The sequence below is a fragment of the Artibeus jamaicensis genome, unplaced genomic scaffold (assembly GCF_021234435.1).
Source record: "Artibeus jamaicensis isolate MK-2021 breed Jamaican fruit bat unplaced genomic scaffold, CSHL_Jam_final contig_233, whole genome shotgun sequence".
Lineage (NCBI taxonomy): Eukaryota > Metazoa > Chordata > Mammalia > Chiroptera > Phyllostomidae > Artibeus > Artibeus jamaicensis.
Window position 1 is genome coordinate 54,842,040 of NW_026521486.1, and position 24,096 is coordinate 54,866,135.

A 24,096-nucleotide genomic window follows, 5' to 3' on the forward strand; every position below is an offset into this window, starting at 1 on the left:
CACCTCCCCAGAAGCGTATGCCTTGGTCCACTTTTTTTTTAATCCTAGCCCCTGTCTATGAGAAGCTCTTCTAGGGCAGCCATTTTTAACCTTTTGAACACCATGGGCTCCTTTGAAAATCTAAGGGAAGTTCTAAGCCCCATAAAAATGACTCGGAATTTTGTATATGAGGTCTGTTCAGAAAAAGTCCAACCATTGTTAATATAACAAGAACGGTTTGTGTGACATCGATGCCTGGCAGCCAAGGAGAGTGGACTGGAATTCACACATGTGAACAATGACGACATCACTGTACTAGTCAGTGGGGGCAGTAGACACTGTTGAGTAAGCATGTGTGCTATGTAGCCGCCGCATTCAAAATGAGCGAGTAGAGCAACGAATCTGTGTCACATTTTGCATTAAGCTTGAACATTCCCTGTGGAAACTATTCAGATGATTCGGAAGGCTGCTATTATAGGCAACTGGTGATGGGCAGCTTTGTCACAACATGTGCCTGCTCATACATGCATCTCATGCAGAGATTTTTAGCAAAACATCAAATCGCCTGGGTGACTAAGCCCCCTACAGTCCAGATTTGGTGCCTTGCAACCTTTGGCTTTTCCCAAAACTGAAGTCACCTTTGAAAGGGAAGAGATTTCAGACCATTGATGAGATTCAGGAAAATCCAATGCGGCAGCTGATGGTGACTGGGAGAACTGTGTGAGGTCCCAAGGTGCCTACTTGGAAGGGGACTGAGGCATCACTGTTCTATGTACAGTGTTTCTTTTATCTTGCATCTTGTTCAATAAATGTCTCAAGTTCTCATAGTACTTGTCTGGATACTTTCTGGACAGACCCTTGTATACTTTTCAGGTCTAGGAGTTCACAGATCACCTAGAGCCATTACATGCCACAAACCCAGGTCAAGTGTCACTGTAATAAGGGTTTACTGAACTACCAGCAATGCAACTCAGGCGAGTTGTCTAACCTGAGAGCTTCAGCTCCTTGCCTACCCCAGCGCCTGCCCTGCTAAGTTAGCATGAGGATTAAATGAGGCGATACGTGAAAAGCAATTGTGCCTGGCAGATGGTGAGCATTCAATAAATGTTAGTTGTTGTTACATCTCTTCTGTGGTAATTCATAGTGGCATTTGAGAATATTTCTCATCTTCTATGCAAGAAATTCCATGCCAGACAACTAAATAAAAGAGGAAGGTGGTGTCAATTCATTTTAGAGGAAAAGGCTGATGGTGGTGGGACTCGGGAGCCCACCATCTGAAGAGCGTTTCCACAGGAAGGATCTCTTCTTCCTCATCTTCAAGAAGTAGACAAGGGCCATACTGAATGCCACACACTTTCTATATTGATGTTTTATCTGATGTATCCTGTACATCATTATCCTCACTTTCTATATAAAGAGGTTGAGACTGAGAAAGGTAAAGTAACTTGTCTGAAGTCACACAGCTACTAAGTGGTAGAATAAAGGTGCCAGAGCCAAGTCCAGTCCCCAAACTAGTGTTACCTCCACTGCATTTGGGTGACACACAAGTCAGAAGGAAACTGCTGAGCCAAGCCAAGGACAGGGTCACTGGGACACATTCTTCTTTGGGGAGCCCTTTATCTGTGCTGCTGGGCAGACAAGGCTGCTTCTCTGGCAGGAGGAAGCCACGGTCAGAGGGCAAAGCAGCAGCAGGGGCTGGACTTGGCTTCTGCACTCAGTGACCTAGAAGCTCAGGCTGGGAATGGGAGTGCAACTATTGCCAACTGCCTCAGCCTTGAGCTGTTCCCAGTCCACCTGCCCTCGCCACACAAAGTAGGGTCTCGGATCACAAATGCCACAAAGCGTATGTGGAGGGCAGCAGGACCCTTCTTCGAGGGTCCAGGCACAAACCCTTGGCCCCTAACCGACCCTGGGAAGCTGCTTGTCTTTATCTGTGACTTCCAATAACTCCTCCCTGGTACCTTCCTTCCTTTCTGATTGTTGATTACAATGTCTTGTCCACATTTGTTGAAAAACAAAAGGGGAGGATGGGAGGAGGAAGAAGAAAGAGTAAATTTCCAGTAATTGTTTCACTGCTGCAGCTCTTGTTGCTTGCAAAGCTGTTTGCCCCCATCCTTTTGCCTGAGCTCCTGCCCCTCCCTCTTTCCCTTCCTTCCCATCTCTCTCTTTCCAGCTGCCTCCCTCCTCCCTCCAAAGATAAACACTCACTTGAAAACTGCAGAGCTATCACTTACTGCTTCCTGAGGATGATTTCCCGCTGAGCCTCTGGCTGCACACACACTGGGGGACGTGAGGGGCAGGGTCTGGGGAGCAGGTGGAAGTGGGACTTCGGGTGGGCTGGGGGCGGGGTGGGGGAGAGGATGTTGCCATATGGGAGAGAACAGGTCCTGAGGTGGAAGATTCAGAGATACAGGAGACATGCGCCACTACAATGCAGTCTTGAGAGGGATGGAAATGGCCATGGGTCTGAGTGGAGAGAACAGAGTCCAGAAATAGGGGGGCTCAGTCTAGTGGAGTCTCCACCTGTGTGGGTCAAAGGCATAGAGGAGGAAACAAACAGAAAAATCTCATAAGGCTCCTCACTGAAAAAAAGATATCCATAGGTTAGCAACTGAGACCCCATGGAGAGGGAGAGAATAGAACTGTCTGGAAAATCAAAGCAAACCACATTTTGTATCACCAGAGCTCATCATGACAGATTTCTCAAACGCCACCTCCAGTTCCTGGGTAATAGGAGCATCTCTTCCTCTAATGAGGTGAATTTGATGGGCTCCTGGATGGCGTGGGGATGGAGGATGGCCATCAAAAGAGAGCAAACCTTCATAAGAAGCTTGCAACTTTCAGCCCCATTCCCCATCCTATAGGGAAAGAGTGGGTTGGACATTAACTTAATAATCAAACATGCCTATGTGATGAAGCCTCTGTAAAAATACCTGAACGATGAGGTTCGGAGATCTTCTGGGTTGGTGAGCACATCCGCACGCCCCCAGTGTGGTGCACCCCAGCTCCGCAGGGACAGGAGCTTCCTGACCCTCCCGACCTCACACTGGGTGTCTGCCGCTTTGTCTGACCGTGCAGCTGGGTCCTTCGTAATAAATCACTACGTGTGAGTGGATGTCTCCCAGAGCGCTGGGAGCCATGCCAGCAAATTATTGAAACTGAAGGGGACTTTGCGAGAACCCCTGACTTTGTAGCCACGCTGGACAGAAGTGTGTGTACCCTGAGGACCAATGGCTTGCGACCGGCACCTAAAGTGAGGACAATGCTGTGGGACTGAGTCCTTCAACCTGTGAGGTCTGACACTAACTTCTAGGTGTCAGAATTGAATTAAATGATCAGATACCCAGTTGGTGTCTGGGGAGCTAGAAAACTGGTGGGTGTCGGGGAGGGGGAACCCTACACACTTAGTGTCAGAAGTTTTGAGAGCAGAGAAACAGCTTTTCTAAAGGAAGCTTTAAGAAAACTGCAAGATTAAAAATACCCCTTCCCACAGGACGGCTGGTGGCGGCGGCCGCACAACAGTGCGAGCACGCGCTCGACGCTGCCGAGCTGTCTTTTTAACGCAGTTGGAGCGGCAGATGTGATGTTTAATAAAAGTAGTACAAAATGAATTAGCGCGCTTAAAAACATCCCCTCCCTGAACGGATAAACAAAATGTGCCCTTTCCGTGCAGTGGCCTAGGAGCCGGTCATGGACAGGAACGCAACACGACACAAGCTACCGTGCGGGTGAGCCTCAAAGATATTCCGCCGAGTGACAAAACCAGACACAAAGGCCATTTATGATCCCATTTATATTAAATATCCCTGATAGGTAAACCCACAGAGACAAAAAGCAGGACGGATACTGCCAGGGACTAGGCGAACAGGGAGTGAGTGCTTAATGGGTACCGGGCTTTCTTTTGGGGAAATGAAAACGTTTGGAACTAGATTGAGATCGTGGCTGCGCAACAATGCGAGCGTACTAGATGCCGCTGAGTTGTACACTTTACAATGATTGACCCTGTTGTGGGAATTTTACCTCGATGAAATGCACCTGAACCTAATCTCCTCCAGCCAACACGTTCCCGCCCTACATTCTACACTACATGACCCCAGTGCCAGGTGGCTCTGCCATCTATCTGCGCAGTGTGGCTTGTGAGACAGGCAACCTCTCTGGGCCTTACAGAGGATAAGAAAGCTCATCCTTTCTTCCCCCAGGGGCACCTCAAGGACCAAATGATGAACTGAGGCGAAAGCACCCTGAGAAGCAGGAAGCTCTGCTGACACAAGATGTTCTCCCACAACACGACCCACACCAGGGGTTACCCTATGGGCTGGAGGGAGGGGGAAGCTGAGTGACTTTCAGTCCCCCTCTCCCTCCCCCTCCCCCTCACACACACTTCACTAGAAGTGTGAAGCCGTGAGGGGAAGAATGCTGTTCCCTCTCCACCCAGATGCAGTCTCCCTGAAGCTCAACGCGGCCCCTTCCCCACCCCACATCCAGTCTCTCCTCTCTCCAGATTCTCAACTCAGACCTCCAAATGAAACCTGGGAGAATTGGCCGGGGAAGGGGGGGAGGGGAGAAGGGCCAGAGCGATTAAGAGTCTGATTTTCCGATGTTTTTAGCCCTCCCACCTCTCTCTAGTTCTATGTTAGTAGAAATGAAGGCAGACATGAAAGAGTGGGATTCCAAGGTAATTTAGAGAGTGGGAAACACAAATATATGTAAAGTGTTAAACACAGGCCCCGTCCTGCGCTAAGCACTTCACCGGCAGGGCTCATTTAATTCTCACACACACCCCCAGTAGTAGACCCTAAACTGTCCCACTTTGCAGGAGAGAGAGCCCAGGCCGTAGGAGGCAAATTCTCACATCTAGTGAGGGAGGAGTCTGGATTTTAATGCTTGCTGCCTGGCTCCTCCCTGACCCCCCGTACACTGGTCTTTTGCCGGACTTTCCCTCTAACTGGATTGGGGGAAGGCAGGAAAAATCCCAATCCTCTCCCACAGAGCCTCAGCCAGTGATCTGCTTCCCGGATGAGAAAGGCGGCCCTGAAGCCCAAAGCAAAGCCAGCCCCGAGGCTACAGTCCCTCCAGCCTCCTCGCAGCTTCCCAGCAGCCCAGACCCCCTGGGCTTCCAGACTGGAGGTGCTCCCGAGGGAAACTCAGGTGAGTGTCACTCCCTCTCAGGGAAGAAGGAATGGGGCTTGAAAGCAACCGCTTTTCCTACATGATCCTCAGATGTTCCCAGGGATGAATTAGAGGGGTGTGTGTGTTGCACACATTTGTGTGTGCATGCCCCACACTCACAGCCCAAATTGCAAAACAAAGCAAGAACCTCCCAAGAAAGGCCAGTGTGAAAGGGCCAAGGTGAGAAGCACCAGTAGGGAAATGCAGGCTTGAGCCAGCCCCTCAAATGCAGGCTTGAGGCTGGAGAAGGGTGGGACTGGCCCGGCTGGGAGGAGGTCTGGCTGGGCACAAACCCTTCTGGTCTCTCCCACCCGTGAGGCCCCTTAACAAAGTGTCTCTGCTCTTGGGTCAAAGCTCACAGTCTGAATGTGTATCTTCCCTTTCTTGCCTCTTCATACCTAGAATCTTTTCCCAAAGCCTCCTGGTCCCAGTGACCTGCTACCTGGGGGACACAAAGCTGTCACCCAAGTCTCCTTTCTCTTCCAACCCTCTCTTCTCCCCACCAGGCATTTGCTGGTCCTAGTCACGGCCAGCATGGAGTCCGGCCCTTCCACAGGGGTCACTGCAGAGCCTGACTATGACTTTGGAGAGATCCACAACTGGACTGAGCTGCTCTCCTTCTTCAACCACACTCTTTTGGAGTGCCACATTGAGCTCAGCGAGAGCACCAAGCGAGTGGTCCTCTTTGTCCTCTACTTGGCCATCTTCGTGGTTGGGCTGGTGGAGAACCTCCTGGTGATCTGCATCAACTGGCGCTACGCCGGCCGGGCAGGGCTGCTGAGCCTCTACATCCTCAACATGGCCATAGCGGACCTGGGCGTCATCCTATCTCTGCCCGTGTGGATGCTGGAGGTCACGCTGGACTACACCTGGCTCTGGGGCAGCTTCTCCTGCCGCTTTGCCCACTACTTCTACTTTGCCAACATGTACAGCAGCATCTTCTTCCTGGTGTGCCTCAGCATTGACCGCTACGTCACCCTTACCAATGCCTCTCCCTCCCAGCAGCGCCAGCAGCACCGAGTGCGGCGGGCGGTGTGTGCAGGTGTCTGGGTGCTCTCAGCCATCATTCCACTGCCCGAGGTGGCCCACATCCAGCTTGTGGAGAGCTCTGAGCCCATGTGCCTCTTCATGGCACCTTTTGAGACCTTCAGCACGTGGGCCCTGGTGGTGACTCTGTCCACCACCGTCCTGGGCTTCTTGCTGCCTTTTGCTCTCATCGCGGTCTTCAACGTGCTGACGGCCTGCAGGCTCCGGCGGGCAGCCCGGCCTGAGGGCCGGCGCCACTCTCTGCTGATGTGTGCCTACGTCACCGTCTTTGCCGTCTGTTGGCTTCCCTACCACGCGACCCTGCTGCTGCTCACACTGCACGGGATCCACATCTCCCTCCACTGCTACCTGGCTCACCTGCTCTACTTCTTTTATGACGTCATCGACTGCTTCTCCATGCTCCACTGCGTCATCAACCCCATCCTTTACAACTTTCTCAGCCCGAGCTTCAGGGGCCGGCTGCTGAGTGCTGTGGTCCATTACCTTCCCAAGGTCCAGAGCGGGGCAGGCCGACGCGCTTCCTCCTCCTCCTCCTCCACGCAGCACTCCATCGTCATCACCAAGGAGGGCACCCAGCCCACCACAGCCGGCCCCCACCACCATCCTAGCCTGGACTTCCAGCCACCGAATACTTCACCCATCTCCACCCCTCAGTCTCTTACAGCCAGCTGAGGTGGAGCTCAGTCTCCTCCCTCTGTGAAGCGGAAAGCTGGAATTATAGGTGAGAGGTTTTGGGGGAGCAGGAGAAAGGGTCAAAGCATCATGCAGGGTCAGTTTTGACTTTATCTTATATCTTCAGGTGGGGAGGGGGGAGGGAGAAGGATGGGGGAGATAAAGAACAGGTCCTTGGTGTCGTACTGGTTGTCTCAGTCCTTGTGTCTAAGGCAGACACACGGGGGGGGGGGGGAGGTGAAATAAAGTAATAGAGACAGCCACAACTCCGGATCTCTGAAAAATCTGCTCTTGAGGCTGGGACTGGGGAAACAGCTGAGGTGACAGAGACGTGTGGCAGAAACGGCACGCACTGCAGAAATCGCCCTGGCCCGGAAAGAGTGAGCTCCACAGGGACTTCACAAAACTTTCCTTTTGTGTTTGTGCACTTGTTGATCTGCCAGCACAGCAGGCAGGCTGTGGGGACAAGAGGCCAGAGGCCAAGGAACCAGGAGGTCTCAGCAGGACGCACTGCATCCTCAGTGCCGAGATAAACAGAGGGGGTTGGGGAAGCAGGGGGGGGCAAAGCCATGGTCTGAGCAGGCACCAGCAGCTGGGTGGTCAGGGTGGTTCTCCACCCACTTCCACCATCCAGGAAACTCTCCATTTCCTTGCTGATACTCTCCGCATCACCTGTCCAGCTCCCCTCTCTCAGAGCAGAGAAACCACCCCAGTCACTGCTGCTCATAGCCTGTCTCCCCACAGCTTTGGATGGAGGACATTTCGGATCTAGGTGAGATGCTATCAGAAGTCCACCCCGTCCCTCTGGTTCTCTCCAGATGTTCACAGCACAATAGCAAGGGATGCCCATTCTGGGAGCAGACCGTGGGACAGCAGCAGCAAGCACTGACAGATGCTCTGTCCCTCAGCCTGTGTTCCCTGTGCAGGCCGGGGAAGTGGGGATCTCCCCTCTGTCTCGGGGCAAAGCTCTGGTGCTCTTCCATCAGTTCTCACCCTCACACTTCTCTCTGGCCTAGGCTTCTCCACAATTTATCTGTCCAGCAACTTAGTTCTATAAACACTTGTCCTAGAGACAGGAAAAGAAGTCCTCTTGTTGACAAGTGGGTCTCCTGGAAAGGCTCATTTATCAGTTTGGGAAACTAGGACCATGACCATGAAGAACTCTGACTGAAGAAAAAGCCTAAGAACAGGTTCAAGTCCTTGGCCTCTTAACCCTGACTGTGGAGACCTAAGGGCTTGTTGACCGAACCGCTGAGAGCCTCCGTCCTGCTCAGTGCTCTGTGTCTGGAATGTTTAACTTGAAATAACTCATTGCCCTGGAGCGCCGTCTCCTCTGCTCTTAGAAAAGCCAAAACTGTTCACCAGCTGCATTAGACACACACTCCAATGGTGTACGCTCCCATCTGTCAGAAGCATGGGGGCAAATCTTTATCCACAGCCCCCCTATACACTGGGCCCAGCCTCAAAGGGTCTTAAGCTACAAACAGCTGCTCAGTGGCATAGAGCCGAAGGTTTTTCAACTTGGATAGTCCAGGCTGGGGTTGCAGTTAGGAATCACCAATATAGAAAATACATTACACTTTCTCCCCTATGCCAGTGTGAAAACCAAGCCAATATCTGATGCCCATATCGTTGCCTCCCGACCTGTGCTGCCAGGTTCCCTAAAGGAAACTCAATTTTATATCCCTGTCACTTCCCAGGTTACCTCAGAGTCCACTTCCCCAAGATTGTGCTCTTCTCACGGATTTCACTCAGGCAACCAGTTCCGACCATGTTCCCACACTCCCTTAGGGCCTTGGGAGGGCAGGGAACCGGCGGTGCTGCCCGCAGCCAGGCTGCCCGGTTCAGCCTTTCCTGAGCAGGGACGGGGTCCAGGCCCTGGCAGTGTACTCAGACCAAACCAACCAACCGCATCCTACCTTGACTTCAGGAGGCTTGTCTCCTTCTCTGTGGAGGCACATTTGTTCTCAGCCTCCAGAAAAGATGCCAAACCTCTGCCTCTGTTTGACCCGCCCCTCCCTGCCCCAATGTGCCACATTGCAGTGAGTTTCATAACACTGGCAAGACAATCTGTGGCCAAATCCCAAAGCCAACTAGACATTAGTAGAGTTCCACTTTGCTCTCTCTACTAACAGAAGACCCCCTCAGACATGTCCTCCCCAAAAAGGTAGAATCATTTACTTAATTTCCCACTAAAAACAGGACATTGAGTTAACCCTGGGGAACTCCAGCTACAGGAAAGTGTGCTTGCTACCTAAAGGTCCCCACAGAGCTGAGCGCCGCTACTGCACGGGCCACGGCCCAGACGCTCTGAACTCAGGGACTCGCAAGACTACAGTGAAAGGAAAAGAACTCCCATTTCCAATTTCCTTTTTTTATTCTAAATAAAAACCACACTTTGTGCCGAACAATGGAATATAAAAGAATCAGATGTACAACGATTTTAGACATCTACTATTTGGGAAAAAAAGTTTACAAAATATACAAAACTTTACAGCAATAGATAGTAAACACTTAAATATTAGGAGGTCAGTACTTATGAATTTAATGGAAGGAGTCAGACAGCGACGGCTCTTCTCCATTCCGTGAGAGACTTTAGCTAGTGGAGTCGGAGGGGCGGGTGGACTGGAGAGGGAAGGGGTGTCAAAGAAACACTGAAATCCAAACAGCTTCATTTCCATCCTGATGTCAAGTTTACGACGAGCAACCACACCAACATGAGCGCTGGGTGCCCCACTTCCCGACTCGGCCAGTGCACAGTTTAGGAGAGAGGGCGTGCAGCGACTCCCAGACGGGCTCAGACCGCTCCACACAGCCCACTCTCATGCCAGTAACATCAGTGTCCACCTACAAAGGGACTGAAATTCACTTCCACAGCTGTGCAGCCTGCGAAAACAGGGCACAGCAGGAGGCCAGAAGGGGAAGAAAAACCATCAGTAGCAAAACCCGACTGGGGAGGAGGTATTTAAGCCCAAAGGCTTGTCCCAGAGACAACGGGGTGATGACAGGTCAGCAGAGGCAAAGATGAACTGTTACCCATTTTCTGGTTCTTAGGGGTCACCTGGGCCAGAGCCCCATCCCCACCTCCTTTCTTCCCAACTGACCTTGAACTATAGACTCCATGGAGTCTGAAAATTCAGAACCAAACATGAGGATACAGCTGGGCTTCCCAGCAGATGCTGTGACAGCCACTGGGGGACACAGAGGAGCCGGGACAGGACCCCCTCTGGGCACGAGCAGCCTCTGCTCTGTGTCCTGGTGTTGCCACGAGAGTGCCACCCTCTTCCCTTAGGAAACAGGTTGAGAACACCCTCATGCTTGGTTTAATGTTCTATAATTGCCATCTTGAAATGCTTAGTAATTTTTAAACAAAGGGCTCTGCCAATTATGTAGCCAGCCGGAGTATAGAACAAGAGAACGGAGGAAAAAGAAGAAAAGACATTCAAGGGTCAAACTGGATCTTGGAACAGTACAGCAGGAGACAGCGCTAAACTGGGTTCCAGGGCAGAGGGTGCAGCAACACCAAATGAACAGACGTTGACAAAATAAAAAACTCAAAATAAAATCAACACCTTCCACTAGGTATCCTGGAGTGCCCTTTGTCACAATGCAGTGTTTCAAGTAAAACAGTTCAGTACGGGGTGACCCAGAGGCAGAGGCAGCAAACATGATCCCAAAGAGAGAGAAGTTTGGGTGTGAACACGGGACACACGGAGGAGCAGGGTCTGGTCAAGGAGCCTCACAGGCCGCTGACCCTGCTTCCACATCTGACTGTGACCGGCCGGACCACCCGATCAGCCTCTTGGCCTCAGGAGGATCGGGGGTGCAGTTTTTTTGTTTAGTGTTTCAGGGCAAAGTTTCAAGGATTTGCTTTTTGGTTTACTGGCAAAAAGGGAATACTTCACAGTTTCAGGTTAAATATACAGACTACCCAGCATGCCCTCTGTTAAGGAAAAGGGTTTCTCCAGCACCTTAACCCTGGCTAGGTTCCAGTACTACCTCTCTCAAATCTGGTCATTTAAAAAATCAGTCCTGACCTGACTGATGCAGCTCAGGGGACTGAGTGCAGGCTGCGAACCAAAGGGTCGCCAGTTTGATTCCCAGTCAGGGCACATGCCTGGGTTGCGGGCCAGGTCCCCAATACAGGACACTCAAGAGGTAACAGTGATGTTTCTCTCCCTCTCTTTCTCCTCTTCCCCTCTGTCTAAAAATGAATAAATAAAATCTTTTAAAAAATACTTAAAAAAAATTAGTCCTTACCAACAGCCTGGGAGGGATCACTCAGGCTTGAAAAGCTTAGCAGACACTTGACGGTCATCTTTTACATATTTTCCTTCTTAAATTTCTAATGGTCAGTGTGGGAAAGAGAGAAGCCAGTCAGGGATGAAAAGTCTCAGCGCTGCTTTCCTGACAAATAGGTCTGAGGAAGATTCAACAAGCTGGGTTTAGATGAAGGTGCCACTCGTACAAGTCCCTTCATGTACCGGCCACCCCACCAGAGAGCCATGCACTCCAACTCAGAGGCTTTATGAGCTTAGGGCTGGGGAGAGAGGCAGCAGGTCCACCAAAGACAGAGCTTCGGTTTGCCTATATATCTTAATGCAGCTTTCCGCGTTTAGGAGCAATGAAAAAATGTGCAAAAAGGTCCTTCATGTGACTGGATCCCCTCAGCCCAGGCCCCAATCTCCCCCGTCACAGCATGGAAGGAGGATGAAAAGCCTAGGAATTCCACAAGCCCCGACTTCCTAGAGCGTATATCCATTGCCTGAGAGGTTCTCTGGGTTTATTCTGGAAGAGCCTATCTGGAGAGAAAAAAGAGAATTTGTTTATTTAAAGGCGTGACACGTTCTCTCCCAGTTCTGGCCTATTTCCCAAAACTCTGGCCAGAACTGTCCCCTGGAACATGGCTCCTTGCTGGAGAGAAACTCATTTTCCTGAAGTCTCTTATCCAAAAGAGATGCTGGGTAATATGCATACAAAAATTAAAATAAATAAATATTAATGTCAAAAAAGGCTTTGTGAGTTCATTAAAACCACTTGCTTGTGAAACAGCCTGGGGTGCTGCTGAGTCCCACAAGGGGCAGTGTCAGGGCCCAGGCAGGGGCTCCCAGAGCACGCCTGGGTGGTGAGGTAGTATGAGGTACTGAGGTGAGCCAGTGAGGACGCGAAACAAAGGGCCCTCTCACTCAAGCCTTCTTTGGGCAAGACCCCCTCAAAAGTCAACTAAGAACAAAACAGCTTGGGCTGGGCAGAAATGTTTCCCAGACACCTAGGGAGGGCCTGAACTAGGGGCCAACGAATAGAGCCCCCTGGTGGCAATGCGAAGACAGATCAGGATAAATTCCAGCAGGTCAAAAGTCAGCGGCCAAAGCTGCTGCCCAGCTGCACAAAGTAAACAACAGGTTACCCAACTGGGCCAGAGATGCATCCCACCACACACCACCAGTCACTCGGTCCCTTTAATCCTGAAGGACTCCCAGTCCATCACTCCACCTCACAGGGTCTTCTCATCTACACTACAGGTCAAACACACATGTAGGTGGGAGACAGGGTGTAAATTAAGGCAAGGCTGCTGCTGTAGGAGACATCCCCACCTCTCCACTAGGAAACTCAAGGTTGACAGAAGTGGCCAGATAACAGATTGACTACATCAAATGGCTCCCTGTCCTCTTTGCCCCACAACGAAGGCCTGACGTCCTGGGCCGTCACTCCATAAAATCATGTTTCTTTGGAATTGAGAAGAGAAACCTCCCTTCCTGTCCATCCAGGCTGCCACTTCTGATGGCACTGAAGAACCTCTTCTGGCTGGCAAGGAATCATCCCAAAGCTTTCTAGTCTAAATAGAAAGCTTAGTCCCCAGTTGGATTTAGCTTCCACAAGATTTTACTGTCCAACCAGCAGATAGATTAGAGCTGTGAAACCAACAGGCACCTCTATCCCTGATGCCTTTTCCCTGCTGAAGCTTGGGACCAGAACCTGGGGTGAGCTGCCCTGCTAACTAGTCTTTTTTAAACGAACACATTGCCAAAATCTCTCTCACAGTTGGCTGCCTTAGTGGGAGATCTGGCAGTTGCACCCGCAGCGAAAACCTCTACCTCCTCTATTCGGTGAGGCTGTTGGTTGGATTCTTAGCAGCACAGAACTCAAGAGGCTGAGGGAGGGGATCTAGTTGACACCAACCACCTGATGAGATCCCAAGACCGGCCTCAAAAAACCCAAAAACACAGCCCTCCGTGGACAAGAACGGGTAAGGAGGTAAACATGATAGGGCCATTGCTTCTCAAATACATGTGCTATTTCTTCTTTTTTCTTCTTTAAACATAAGACAGAACAGAATTGCTACCAAGGCAAAGTTGTAACTTCAGCTGGGGTGGGAGCAACAGCCATTAGAAAATTAATGTCCTGGCTGCCAACTGGGAGCTCTCCTTGGCTCTGCTGGGACCCAGTCAGCTGTCCAGGTTCTTTTCCGCCTCTTTGGAATGGATAATGTACATGAAAGTCTGCTCAATGGTGAAGTCAGGTGGGAGGTTGCCTTTGTGCACGCCAACGTGCTTGCTCATGAGGTTAAGGGTGGAGCTGTAGTGGCCACAGACTGTGCAGCGATACATGAGGGCCCCTGAATGTGTCTTCAGGTGGCATTTGATAGTTGAGCGACCTCGGAAGAACTTGTGGCACACCTTACACTGGTACGGCTTCTCACCGGTATGGATCCGCCGGTGGTAGTTAAACTCGCTTGTGTGGGCAAACCTTTTGCCACAGACTTTGCAGCTATACTTGCTGTTCCCAGGTTGGCCCTGTAGAGCTAGCTCCTCGCTCAGGAACTCCTCCGCTGGCAGCTTCCGCTTCTGGAGAGCTGAGTGCTGTAGCCCAAAGCTAGGCCGTGGGTCAAGGCCACTGTTGCATTTGTGCTGGCTGAGGTGGTAGCGATAGGCAGCCTCTGACTTGAAGCTCTGGCTACACAAGTGGCAGCGAAAGAGGGTGTCTTCCAGGCTCTGGTGCACGGCCATGTGCTTCTCTAGGAGATGCCAGTCCACAAAGCTGTTTGCACAGACGGAGCAGGAAAAGACTGAAATGCCAAGATGGGAGAGCATGTGCCACATGAGGCTGCAGAGGTTGAGGTGGCGCTGGTCACAGACACTGCAGGCCTGGCCTTTCAAGTTCAGGTGGTCGAGAATGTGGCCCCGGACCATGTGGAAATCTTTGGCCATTGCCTTCCCACAGGCAGCACACTTCAATTCTGTGGAGGCAGCCCCTGAAAACAAACTCAGCTTCCCAGGCAGGGGATCATTGGGGTGGACGATGATGTTGTTCTCAAATATTCCATCCCGTCGGTGGAGGGTCAGCTGCCACTGGGTAAAGAATTTAGTTTCACACATGTCGCAGGAGAAGAGGAAAATACCAATGTGAGAGAGAACATGAGTCACCCGTGAGTTTCGGTCCTGGAAGTGGGTCTCACATACCTTGCAGTTGCCTGTCAGCAGGTCCACGTGGTCCCGAGCATGCTGTCGAATCAGCTGAATGTTGGGCTCTAGAACTTTCTTGCACACCTGGCAGGGCATGGCTTTATTCTCTCGGTTGTCATTCTCTCCAAAGGTCAGCTCATCCTCACTGTCGTCACTCAATTCAATCACCTCCTCCGCTGTCCCTATGTCCTCAGTGGGGTCTTCAAATTGCAAGTCATCATCCCCCAGGTCCTCCAGCTGGAGCTCATCTATCTGCTCAAAGGCTGGATCTTTGGAGTGGTCGCTGTTGCTCAGACAGGAGTTGGTCCCAGTGGTAATATCTATTGCATTGTCGGGGGAGAAGAAGCTGTTTTTACTGAAGTCTCCATTGCTCTGAAGTTTGTATGGCTGGCAGGAGCTCGTGCTGGTTTGGATGCCCATGCTGACAGTGCCTAGGACTGGCTGGGTCACCACACTAGGTACAGATGTGAAAGGAGCAGGGTTCTCACGGTCTTCCGTCTTTGATGGCAATGGCTGCTGTGGCAGAGGCAGGCTATGGTTAGTGTCACTGGTAACATTCCTCTCTTCCTCTTTATAGTTTCCTCCAGCATCACTAGGTAAGACATAGTTTCTATCAGGACCAAAGTGCTCCCCACTGCCCCGGAGTTCTCCAAGAGGATGGGCAGGTTCTGCTGAGCTACAACTCAGCGTGCTGGAGCGATTCTCACTGGTGCTGGTCAGGGGCTTGGCCACAGCCGTGCTCTCCAAATCAGGAAAGGTGGAATGACAAGCCCGAAGGAGGTCCTCCATCCCCAGACGCTCAGCTACCTCGTAGATAACCCCAACGTTGATCAGGTCCGTGAAGAGCTCCGATGTGTAGACAAAGCTCAGAATCTTCTCAAAGTTGGCAGGAGTGATAAAGTCCACCACATAGGTCCTGGCAGCATCCAGCCCAGTGTTTAGGAAGAGGTTCTGGAAGTAGCCAGCCGCACAGGCCAGCACAGCTTTGTGAGCTGGGAAGGAGCGACTCCCCACCACAATGGTGACATCGCACATGGTCTCTGAGAGCCGGCACTTGTTGAGTTCCTTCAGCAGGTTGTTGGGGTGATTGGTGCTTTGCAGTTTGATCCTCATGCCCATCTTAGCAGCTCCTATGAAGTTGCCTCCTTACCAGCACGGTTAATCTGTGGACTGCAAAAGGAAAAGATGGATGGCCAAACACATCCCTGCAAGCAAGGCACTCTGCAGGAGAAAACAGCACCAGTCTGAGAGTTTCAAAGCCCAAGGTGGGGAGCAGAGTGAACAGACACAGAGAGCTGCTCCATTCTGCTGAGAGCAAGGACAGCAAAATGACAAACAATGATCTCTCTACCTGCACATACCCAAAAAGAGTTGTCATGACAAACGCCAAAACCACTGAAAAAATCTGACAGCCTGGTCTTTAAGATTCAATAAGAGAGGTTGTGGGCCTGGTTGGACAGAAGCTAGTGCCTTACAGCCAAGCCAGAGATAGCCTCTCGGATGTAATCTTATACCTCATTTCTGGAGCAACTGGCCCAAATCTTTCTCATGTTAATTCCCTAATTTCCTCCTATCTCATTGGGTACATTCTCTTCCCTTACAATGTCACATCATATACTTATCTGAACACAACTATCAAAGCTCCTTTCATTGCTAAGAAAAAGATAAGGATGCTCCCTCCACCTTTTAGTTTTCTAGCATTGCTGTGTCCTTTCACATCCTAAATAAATCTCTTGCTCATTTTTGAGTTCCTATCTTTTCCTACCTGTGCTACCTGCCCAGTCTCTTGTCTCCACAACCCAGAGCCACTCCGATAGTACTCTATCACATTCTCTGTGAGCTGTGGGTGAAGTAAAAATACTTCGGAACCCAACGGAGTAAAAGCAAAGTAGAACACAACTGTGATACTTAATATTGCTTAAATATACTTTATTTCTATTTACCACCCTTTCCGGGATTTATATTTCTGTTGACCAGGACTAAGAGATATACTTGTTGCCAAAAGGAGACATCTATGGTAATTGTATAGGTAAGACTCCTAAAAAGCTTGCTGAGTGCCACTTTTCCCTCTTTGAATCTCGAATGCCCAAGTAAGAGAAGACCAGCAACATTCTTCTGTCTCACTTCTTGTCCTGCGCAACACAGTCCCCTGCACCTCACCGCATTCTACTAACTCCCAACTTTTGCCGGGGCCCAGAAAGCTTCTGAGCATTGTCTGGGTGCCAGCCAAGCAGCTCCCGGGCCCTGGTGGCCGGCCACACATCAACGGTCAGCAGGTCGGGGCTCTAGGAAGCCTGACTGGGGGCGGGAGAGGGGCAGATTCGGAACTTCCGAGAAGGTACCCCAACAATCCCGTGGCGCCGCAGTCTTCCCTCTGGAGATCGAATCCAAGAGGAGGGGCGTTGGATCGGGCTGGGGCACTCCGGCTGGGTGGCACCGAGCAGCTGGGTCTCTCCCCAAAGAGCCTCGATTCCACTGGTGAACTCCGGGAGGGGGGGAGGCACGCAGGGCGCAGGGCCGCCCGGAGGCCAGGGATGGGCAGCGAGGTCGGCCAGGGTCGGCGCGCGATCAGGGAGGTTGGGTCCGGCCGAAGGGGGTGCACAGGAGGGAGCCCAGCAGGAGCGAGAAAGGCCAGGACAGGGGTCGGGCGTTGGCCAAGGACAGCCGTCGGCCCGCTTACCCGGCTCCGCGGGGCCCGAGCACCATCGCCGCTGCTGCCTCACACAAAGGCCCCGGCCCGCCGTGCCCGGCCCGACAAGGAGGCGGCGCCGCCGGCCACGGCCAGACTCTCCATCCGCTTCGCTGCTCGCAGTGCCGGCCCGGGCTGCCCCCGCTGCCCGGCCCGCAGCGCCCCCCGCCGTCCTGGAGGAGGCAGCGCCCCCCCCTTCGGCCGCTCGACCGCAGCGCCCCCGCACGGTGGGACCTGGAGTGAAGTGGGCGGGGCGCAAAGCCACGGAGCCAACATTAGCCAGCAGCTAGTCCCAACGAAATCAGGGACCCCAGCCTCAGAGCTGCCTCCACTCATCTCGTAGCCCTGGGCCTGCCCCTCGTGAGCAATTATGGGGGCATTTAGAATTTCCCCACCCCCCCAAGTTTTGCCTTTTCGAAAGCACTAATCCACCAGGTAGAGGACCACTCCTTCCTCCCGCTGGTACCTGGAGAAGCAGAAAAACCCCTATCCCAACTCAAAGCTCTTATCGCCTCCGCGGTTCTATGCCTTTCCCTCCTCAATACATAGGAACCTCTCAAGCTCCAGGACCCTTCTGTTTCAGCCTCTCTCCTGTCTCATCCTACCACTGCCGGGCGATAGGCAGCCAGGCCTAAACCCTCACATGGGGATACTGTAGGGCTCAGCATTTCCTGGATGGATGAATGGAAAGAGGAACACACACAGGATGATGCCAGCTGATCTAAGCCAGTTTGGCTGGTTAACAATCGTCAGTTATTCTGATGAATTTAGGAGATTGTGTGTCCCCTTTTCCACAATCTCACTAACTGGTGGTAGATTATACTGAAAGCTAACATTTTACTAAATGCTGCCAAACATGTAATATTTATTAGCACGGGGATGCAAAAACTGCCACACAACCTGTTCTTGTAGTTTGGGAGCAGGCAATCCAGTCAGCTCTCTAGTGAAAGGATCAGTTGGAGACTGATATATGTTGCTAGGCAGGCCCAACCCCTGCAGCTGAGGCCACCAAGTGCTCCTGAAGCGGAGTATCTTACAACCAACAAACTCCATACCTCCAGCATGACACTGAAACATTAGGGCTGCAAGACTTGCGACAGTCTTGGCCCTGTTCAATCTTTCTAACCAACTGCATTAACCATCTGTTAGAGAGAGACAGACAGACAAGAGGCCCCAATTGGGGAGTCCCTTGTGCTAAGTCCATATTAACAACCAAGACTTAATACCTCACCTAACTGGAGTTTCAGCCTCTCTCAGGAATGTAATCTTAACCGGTCAGTCTGGAATTTCCCAGTCAGCACTAGTGAGGTAATCTGCCTGATAGTCCCCTGCCCCGGAGTTGGGGGTGGGCCCCCCCCCCCCCCCCCCAGGAAGGTGGCCTTGTTAGGATACTCAACTCTTGGCTAACTCACTTCCTTGTCCCACCTCTTTTTTGCCTTTAAGGCCTTTCCTTTTCTATAACTCTTTTGTGCTTCTTTCTATCTGCCACATGGGATTAGTTGCCTGATTTAGAAATTTTTTAATAAAGCCAATTTAATCTTTGCATTTATTTGGTTGAATTTTGGTTTTTAACAGTGGCAGCCCTGCATCAAGCAAATATGTCAGCGCCATTTTGCCAACAGATTCAGAAAACAATTAGTATTTTTGGCAATAAAGTATTTTTTAATTAAGGTATGTACATTGCTTTTTTAGACATAATGCTACTACTGCTCACTGAATAGACTACAGTATAGTGTGAACATAACTTTTATATGCACTGGGAAGCCAAAAAAAATTCCAGCCCTGGCTGGTGTAGCTCAGGGGAATGAGTGCGGGCCTGCGAACCAAAGGATCATGGTTTGATTCCCAGTCAGGGCACATGCCTGGGTTATAGGCCAGTTCCCAGCAGGGGACTCACGAGAGGCAACCATACACTGATATTTCTCTTCCTTTCTCCTTTCCTTCCCCTCTAAGGCTAAATAAATAAAATCTTAAACTTTCAAAAAGCTTGTAACACCATTTGAAAAAAAAACATTCTTGAGAAGAATCAGTCTGGTGTTCTTAGCCTCTGGACTGGTCCAAGATATTAATCCCCTGGGTGACCAGTTGTCTGGATGATGGGTGTCAGGTGGTCTTGATATGTGACCAATCTATTCTTAGTCTTTCTGGGGAGTGACCAGGCAGTTATTTGGAGGTTTGGTGGATATCAGGTATTGAAGAAGGACTAAAAGTTCAAGTTTTATTTTCCAGTCTAGTTAGAACAAAGATATAATCATTTTCTCATGCCTCAAACTGCTTGATTTTAGTAATTGAGCAGCTTGACTATAACAACTTCATTTTATTTCTTTACTTTTCCTCAGCGCCTGTTGTGGACAACAAGAGGCTTCGCACTGCACCTGACAAGCTCGGGGGAGGTCTGCGCCGTGGGCCCAACACACTCAGGGACGGAAGGCAATCACAGAGAGTAGTCTGAAAGTAAACCTTCCTGGCTAAAAGCAAGTCATGGCAAGTAATCATGTCCTAGGCTGGTGTCTTTCTTGACAAAGGTCAATCTCTGCCATAACTGAGCCTGTCTGAGCCTGTCTGTTGTCTTTTTGCATCCGCAAGAACATTTTTTGGGAACATCAGAATAACCCCGCCTTCCCAGACCCTTTAGGGCACACTCTCCACATGACCATTGTCACCTCCTGCACCCATTGTCACCTCGTTTACCTGTGCTGTAAACGTTCATTGTTAACTATCCTGTACCCACCAATCAGTCTCCTCATTTGACCCTTTTCTTTTTCTTTTTTAAATATATTTTATTGATTATGCTATTACAGTTGTCCCATTGTTCCCCCTTCACTCCCCTCCGCCCTGCACACCCTCTCCCACCCATATTTTATCAAATCTCAGAGATTTCCCTGCTTTGCTTTCTCCCACCTCCCTGATCTATCATCATAAATTTCAGGTAACCCTCCTTGTGCCTCCTCCTTTGATTCTAATGAGCAAAATAAGGGGCAAAACTGCCATTGTCTGGAGCATTTTCTCAATCTGTTGAGATTTTGTTTCCCAGCAATTGTTGTCAGTTTGGCTCAAATAAACTCATAAAAATTTTTACAGGTTTGGACGTTTCTTACATCAACACTAGGTAATGAAGCTTACACACACACACACACACACACACACACACACACACACAAGAAAGTTCAAAGTTCAGAGAGCTCATGGATTGGTGAATACTTGGAGATTCAGAGAGAGGAGAGCTGTGCATTCAGAGAGCGCGTAGAAGCTCTGTGTTCCCCATGCCTTCACCTATGCACCTCTTTCACCTGGCTCTTCCAGAGCTCTAACCTTTTGTAATAAACTGAGAGTAGTTTATTGAACCCAGGCCATAGGTCATGGGAACCTCCAATCTGCAGAAGGTTGGTCAGAAGCAGGGTAACAACCTGATCCTGGATTGACATGTGAAGTTGGGGGGTAGTCTTGTCAGGACAAGCCCTTGCCCCGGCTGGTGTGGCTCAGTGGGCAGAGTGTCAGCCTGTAAACCAAAAGGTCGCTAATTCCATTCCTAGTCAGGGCACGTGCCTGGGTTGCAGGCCAGGTGTCCACTTGGGGGTGTGTATGAGAAGCAACTGATCACACATCAGTGTTTCTCTCCCTCTCTTTCTCCCACTCTAGAAATAAATAAACAAAAGAATAAGCCCTCAACGTATGGAATCTGATATCCTCTCTGGGCAGATAATCACAGCATGGCTTGTTGGTATAGGAAAACCTACTCCCAGACACAGTGGAACTGGGTCCAGAGCATTTAGTACTGAAGTCTTTTTTTTTTTAGCATGATCAATAAAATATATTTAATAAAAATAAAGGAAAAGAATTTACAGACCAATATTTCTCATGAGCATAAGGATACAAAAAATAAAGAAACAATGAAATACTAGCACATGAATACAGCAACATATAAAGCACCTCATCACCAAGTGGAGTTCATCCCAGGAATGCAAAGTTAGCCCAACCTGCAAAACTCAGTGAGTGTAATGCACCACATCAACTGAATAAAAAGCAAAATATATTTGTTAAGTAGAAGCAGAAAAAAAGCATTTAGCAAAATCCACAGGCTATTTATGATGAAAAATTCTCAGTAAATGCAGAATAAAAGGGAAATTTCACAATCTGTTAAAGGACATCTCCCAGAAATATACAGCTGAATTTATTCTAAACTGTGAATCAGCAAATGTTCCCTACCTTGATCAGGAATAAGGCAAGGACGTCCACCTTCACCACTCTGAACGGCACAGTACTGGAACACCCAGTCAGTGCAATAAGGCGACAAAAACAAAAACAAAAAGGCGTAACGGTTGGAAAGGAGGAAGTGAAATTATCCCTATTTGCAGAAGACATAGTTCTGCAGTAAATACTACTAGGACTAATAATGCGTACTTAGCAAAATCAGATTATGTGGTCAATATGCAAAAATAATATTTCTATATACTAGCAAGAATAATTGGAAAATGAAATTAAAGTATAAGTCACATTGTGCCAGACTTCTGGTAGGCACCCTGATGGCATCTTGCATCACTCAGATTATAATTCAAAGTCTTTCCCGTGTGCCACGAGGCTCTCTTGCTGTGTACACTCCTCTCCCTATAGCACCCAGCATGTCTCTGACCTCTCCACCACCTCCCCCTGGCTCCCTCTGCTGTGTCCACAACTTTGGCATTTGCTCTTCTCTGTGCCTGCACACTCTTCCCTGGCATACCCCACTGCTCACTCCCTGACTCTTTCAGGTGTATGTTCAACTGTCCCCTTCCCAGAGGTCTTCCCTGATCACTTTATATAAAATAGTTCCTCCTTCACCTCACTCTGTTTTTTTTTTAATTTTATTTAGTTATTTTTCGAGTACAGTTTTTTATCTATTTCTCCCATCCCAGCCCGCCCCCGCCCCATGCTCCCCACCTCCCTCCCATTTCCACCCCCCCTTACTTCTCGTCCCTGTGTCCTTCCTATTTGTTCCTCCAAATCCCTCCCCTTTTTTCCCCTTAAATTCCCTTCCCTATCCCCTCTGGTCACTGTCCCCTTGTTCTCTATTTCAGTGTCTTTGTTTTTATTCTGCTTGCTTGTTTGTTTTGTTGTTTAGCTTCCCGTTAAAGGTGAGATCATATGGTATTTGTCTTTCCACACCTGGCCTATTTCACTCAGAATAATGCTCTCCAGTTCCATCCATGTTGTTGCAAAAGGTAGTAGCTCCTTCTTTCTCTCTGCTGCATAGAATTCCATTGTGTATATGTACCACAATTTTTTGATCCATTCATTTACTGACGGGCACCTAGGTTGCTTCCAACTCTTGGCTATTATAAATTGTGCTGCTATGTGAAGTCTTTTTAAAGTAAATCACCATGGAAGCCCTGGCTTGGCAGGTCTATTGGTTAGAGTTTCCAATACACCAAGGCTAGGGGTTCAATCTCCAGTCAGGGCACAAACAAGAGTCAACTAAAGAATACGTCAATAAATAGAGCAACAAATTGATGTTTCCCCTTCTCTAAAAATCAATGAGTATTAAAAATTTTAAGCAGCAAACAGATTTAGGAATGTTTGTCTGTGGGAATTGCACACATATGCAAAGCTAAATGGAGAAGGGCCATGAATTCGGCTGAGATCTTGTCAACTAACTCTCCTTAGGCATGAACCTCTATATACAGACGAGGAGGGCTGGGATTCCTTCACCATCCCCCAGGTACAATACAGGAGTCGGATTTAAAACATCTCTCCATGTCCCCGGAGTCCCCAGTCCTGCAGTTTTCATCAGTCCCACCAGAGAGCAGCCTTTCTGCGTCTGTGCTCCTACTTGGCGGAGCACTAGCGCTCTCAGCACACTCGTCAGACTCCGGAGTGTGAGTAGAACTGACTCTTCACGATTTTATGATCCACATAAATCCCCAGGACTGCAAAAAGGAAACCCTCTAGATAGATAATTTTGAAAAGACACAAGATGACTCACCGAAGAAAGCTTTTGGATCCGGGCTGAGGATGTCCTTTGATCTCTAGCAATAAACGTGACTCTGAAGATACTGAGCTGAGCTCCTCTTCCCGCCCCCACGCACAGCTGGCAGTCCCGAGTTGCCCCAGCCAGGTTCTGGGAAGAAAGAACTTTCACTGGGCGGAAGGAACTGCGGGAAGTGGCTTCTGGTTCCATGGCCCTCTCTTCATGCTGCCTTGAGAGAGCTGAATGTTGGCTTGTATCAGGGTAGTTCAGAGGCTTGGCCAAGGCCCCTGCTCCAGGCTAAAACAGAAGCCTGAGACTTCCCAGGCTGTTCCACTAGGGTACAGAAGCCCCCTTGGGACCAGTGGGCTGCGATAGCACATCAGATTAATAAAACACCCATTCGGACCTCATTTAAGTGCCTTGTATACTGCAGACCTGCTACGGGCTGGTATCAATAGCATTACAGAAGAATTCAAATAAATGTTTCCCTTTATAACTAAGGTGGTCAATAAACGCTCAAAATACCTGCTCCCTTCTTTCTCAGCTGCTTCAGCAATTTTTCCACCCACACCCCATCCTGGCAGGATCAGAGTGGTTTGCGTGTCCACAGCCTTGCTAGACTAAAAAGTCTGTGTAGGGGTCACCATCTCATCTCCACGATCTGTTTCAGGACCCATGCGTGACATTTGGGGACAGAATAATGACACGGTGCTAGACACGCTCCTCTGTGGCTGGATATTTGTACAACCTCGATACCCACCTCCCTCCTCTGAGCAAAGTCAAGTTCAGAGACTGGTGTCTCCCACGCCCATCCTAGAAGTACAGATAAGCCCTTCAGGATATGTTTTTCTTTATCTGAAGCTAGTCTCTGAAATTCTTCGAGTGCTAGAAACCATCTTAAATTCATTTATCTATTCTTTTAATCACTAAATAATTTTTCCGATACTAATTATATGAAGCACTGAATAAGCCACTGTTGGAAAAAATTATGTGTACAAAATACTTCCATTTATATATATTTTGTATGTGTGCATATCATATATAAGCATGTATGTATGTACGATGTAGTTGGAAGAGTTAAGGAAGAGAAAAAAAACACCCATCCACCAAACAGAAACATACACCACTCCAGG

At 49.6% G+C, this 24,096-nt stretch overlaps 3 protein-coding genes across 10 annotated transcripts in view; 1 reads left to right on the top strand and 2 right to left on the bottom strand.

The window, feature by feature from the left end:
* The window catches only part of RDH16 (retinol dehydrogenase 16), a 31,929-nt gene extending 14,832 nt beyond the window's left edge, over positions 1-17,097 (bottom strand). For 2 of the 6 annotated variants that reach the window (XM_037163527.2, XM_037163526.2), the window contains exon 1: positions 8,787-13,252. In XM_037163527.2, coding sequence (XP_037019422.2) covers positions 8,787-8,828 — 42 coding nt within the window. In that variant the 5' untranslated portion in view covers positions 8,829-13,252. Of the gene's footprint in view, positions 1-2,912; positions 2,936-8,572; positions 13,253-16,672; positions 16,756-17,010 lie in introns of those variants that run through there. The other 4 variants (XM_037163528.2, XM_037163530.2, XM_037163529.2 and 1 more) reach the window with 4 other exon arrangements.
* On the top strand, positions 4,920-7,051 carry GPR182 (G protein-coupled receptor 182). The gene is made up of 2 exons (XM_037163525.2): positions 4,920-5,127; positions 5,655-7,051. The coding sequence occupies exon 2, from the start codon at positions 5,683-5,685 to the stop codon at positions 6,865-6,867; it is 1,185 nt and encodes a 394-aa protein (XP_037019420.2). The 5' UTR covers positions 4,920-5,127; positions 5,655-5,682; the 3' UTR covers positions 6,868-7,051.
* ZBTB39 (zinc finger and BTB domain containing 39) lies at positions 13,312-21,244 on the bottom strand. Of its 3 annotated transcripts, none has more exons than XM_037163524.2 (2): positions 21,226-21,244; positions 13,312-15,500 (listed from the first exon to the last, which is right to left on the bottom strand). In XM_037163524.2, exon 2 carries the CDS (start codon positions 15,447-15,449, stop codon positions 13,314-13,316), a length of 2,136 nt encoding a protein of 711 aa, XP_037019419.2. In that variant the 5' UTR covers positions 15,450-15,500; positions 21,226-21,244; the 3' UTR covers positions 13,312-13,313. The 3 variants fall into 3 exon arrangements, with proteins under 3 accessions (XP_037019419.2, XP_037019417.2, XP_037019418.2); XM_037163522.2 differs by lacking the exon at positions 21,226-21,244 and adding an exon at positions 17,011-17,089; XM_037163523.2 differs by lacking the exon at positions 21,226-21,244 and adding an exon at positions 16,673-16,749.
* Positions 21,245-24,096: the final 2,852 nt, after the last annotated feature.

Bases quoted from the DNA above. Each gene is read 5' to 3' on its own strand.
- GPR182 (XM_037163525.2), top strand. From the start codon at position 5,683: ATGGAGTCCGGCCCTTCCACAGGGGTCACTGCAGAGCCTGACTATGAC.
- ZBTB39 (XM_037163524.2), bottom strand. From the start codon at position 15,449: ATGGGCATGAGGATCAAACTGCAAAGCACCAATCACCCCAACAACCTG.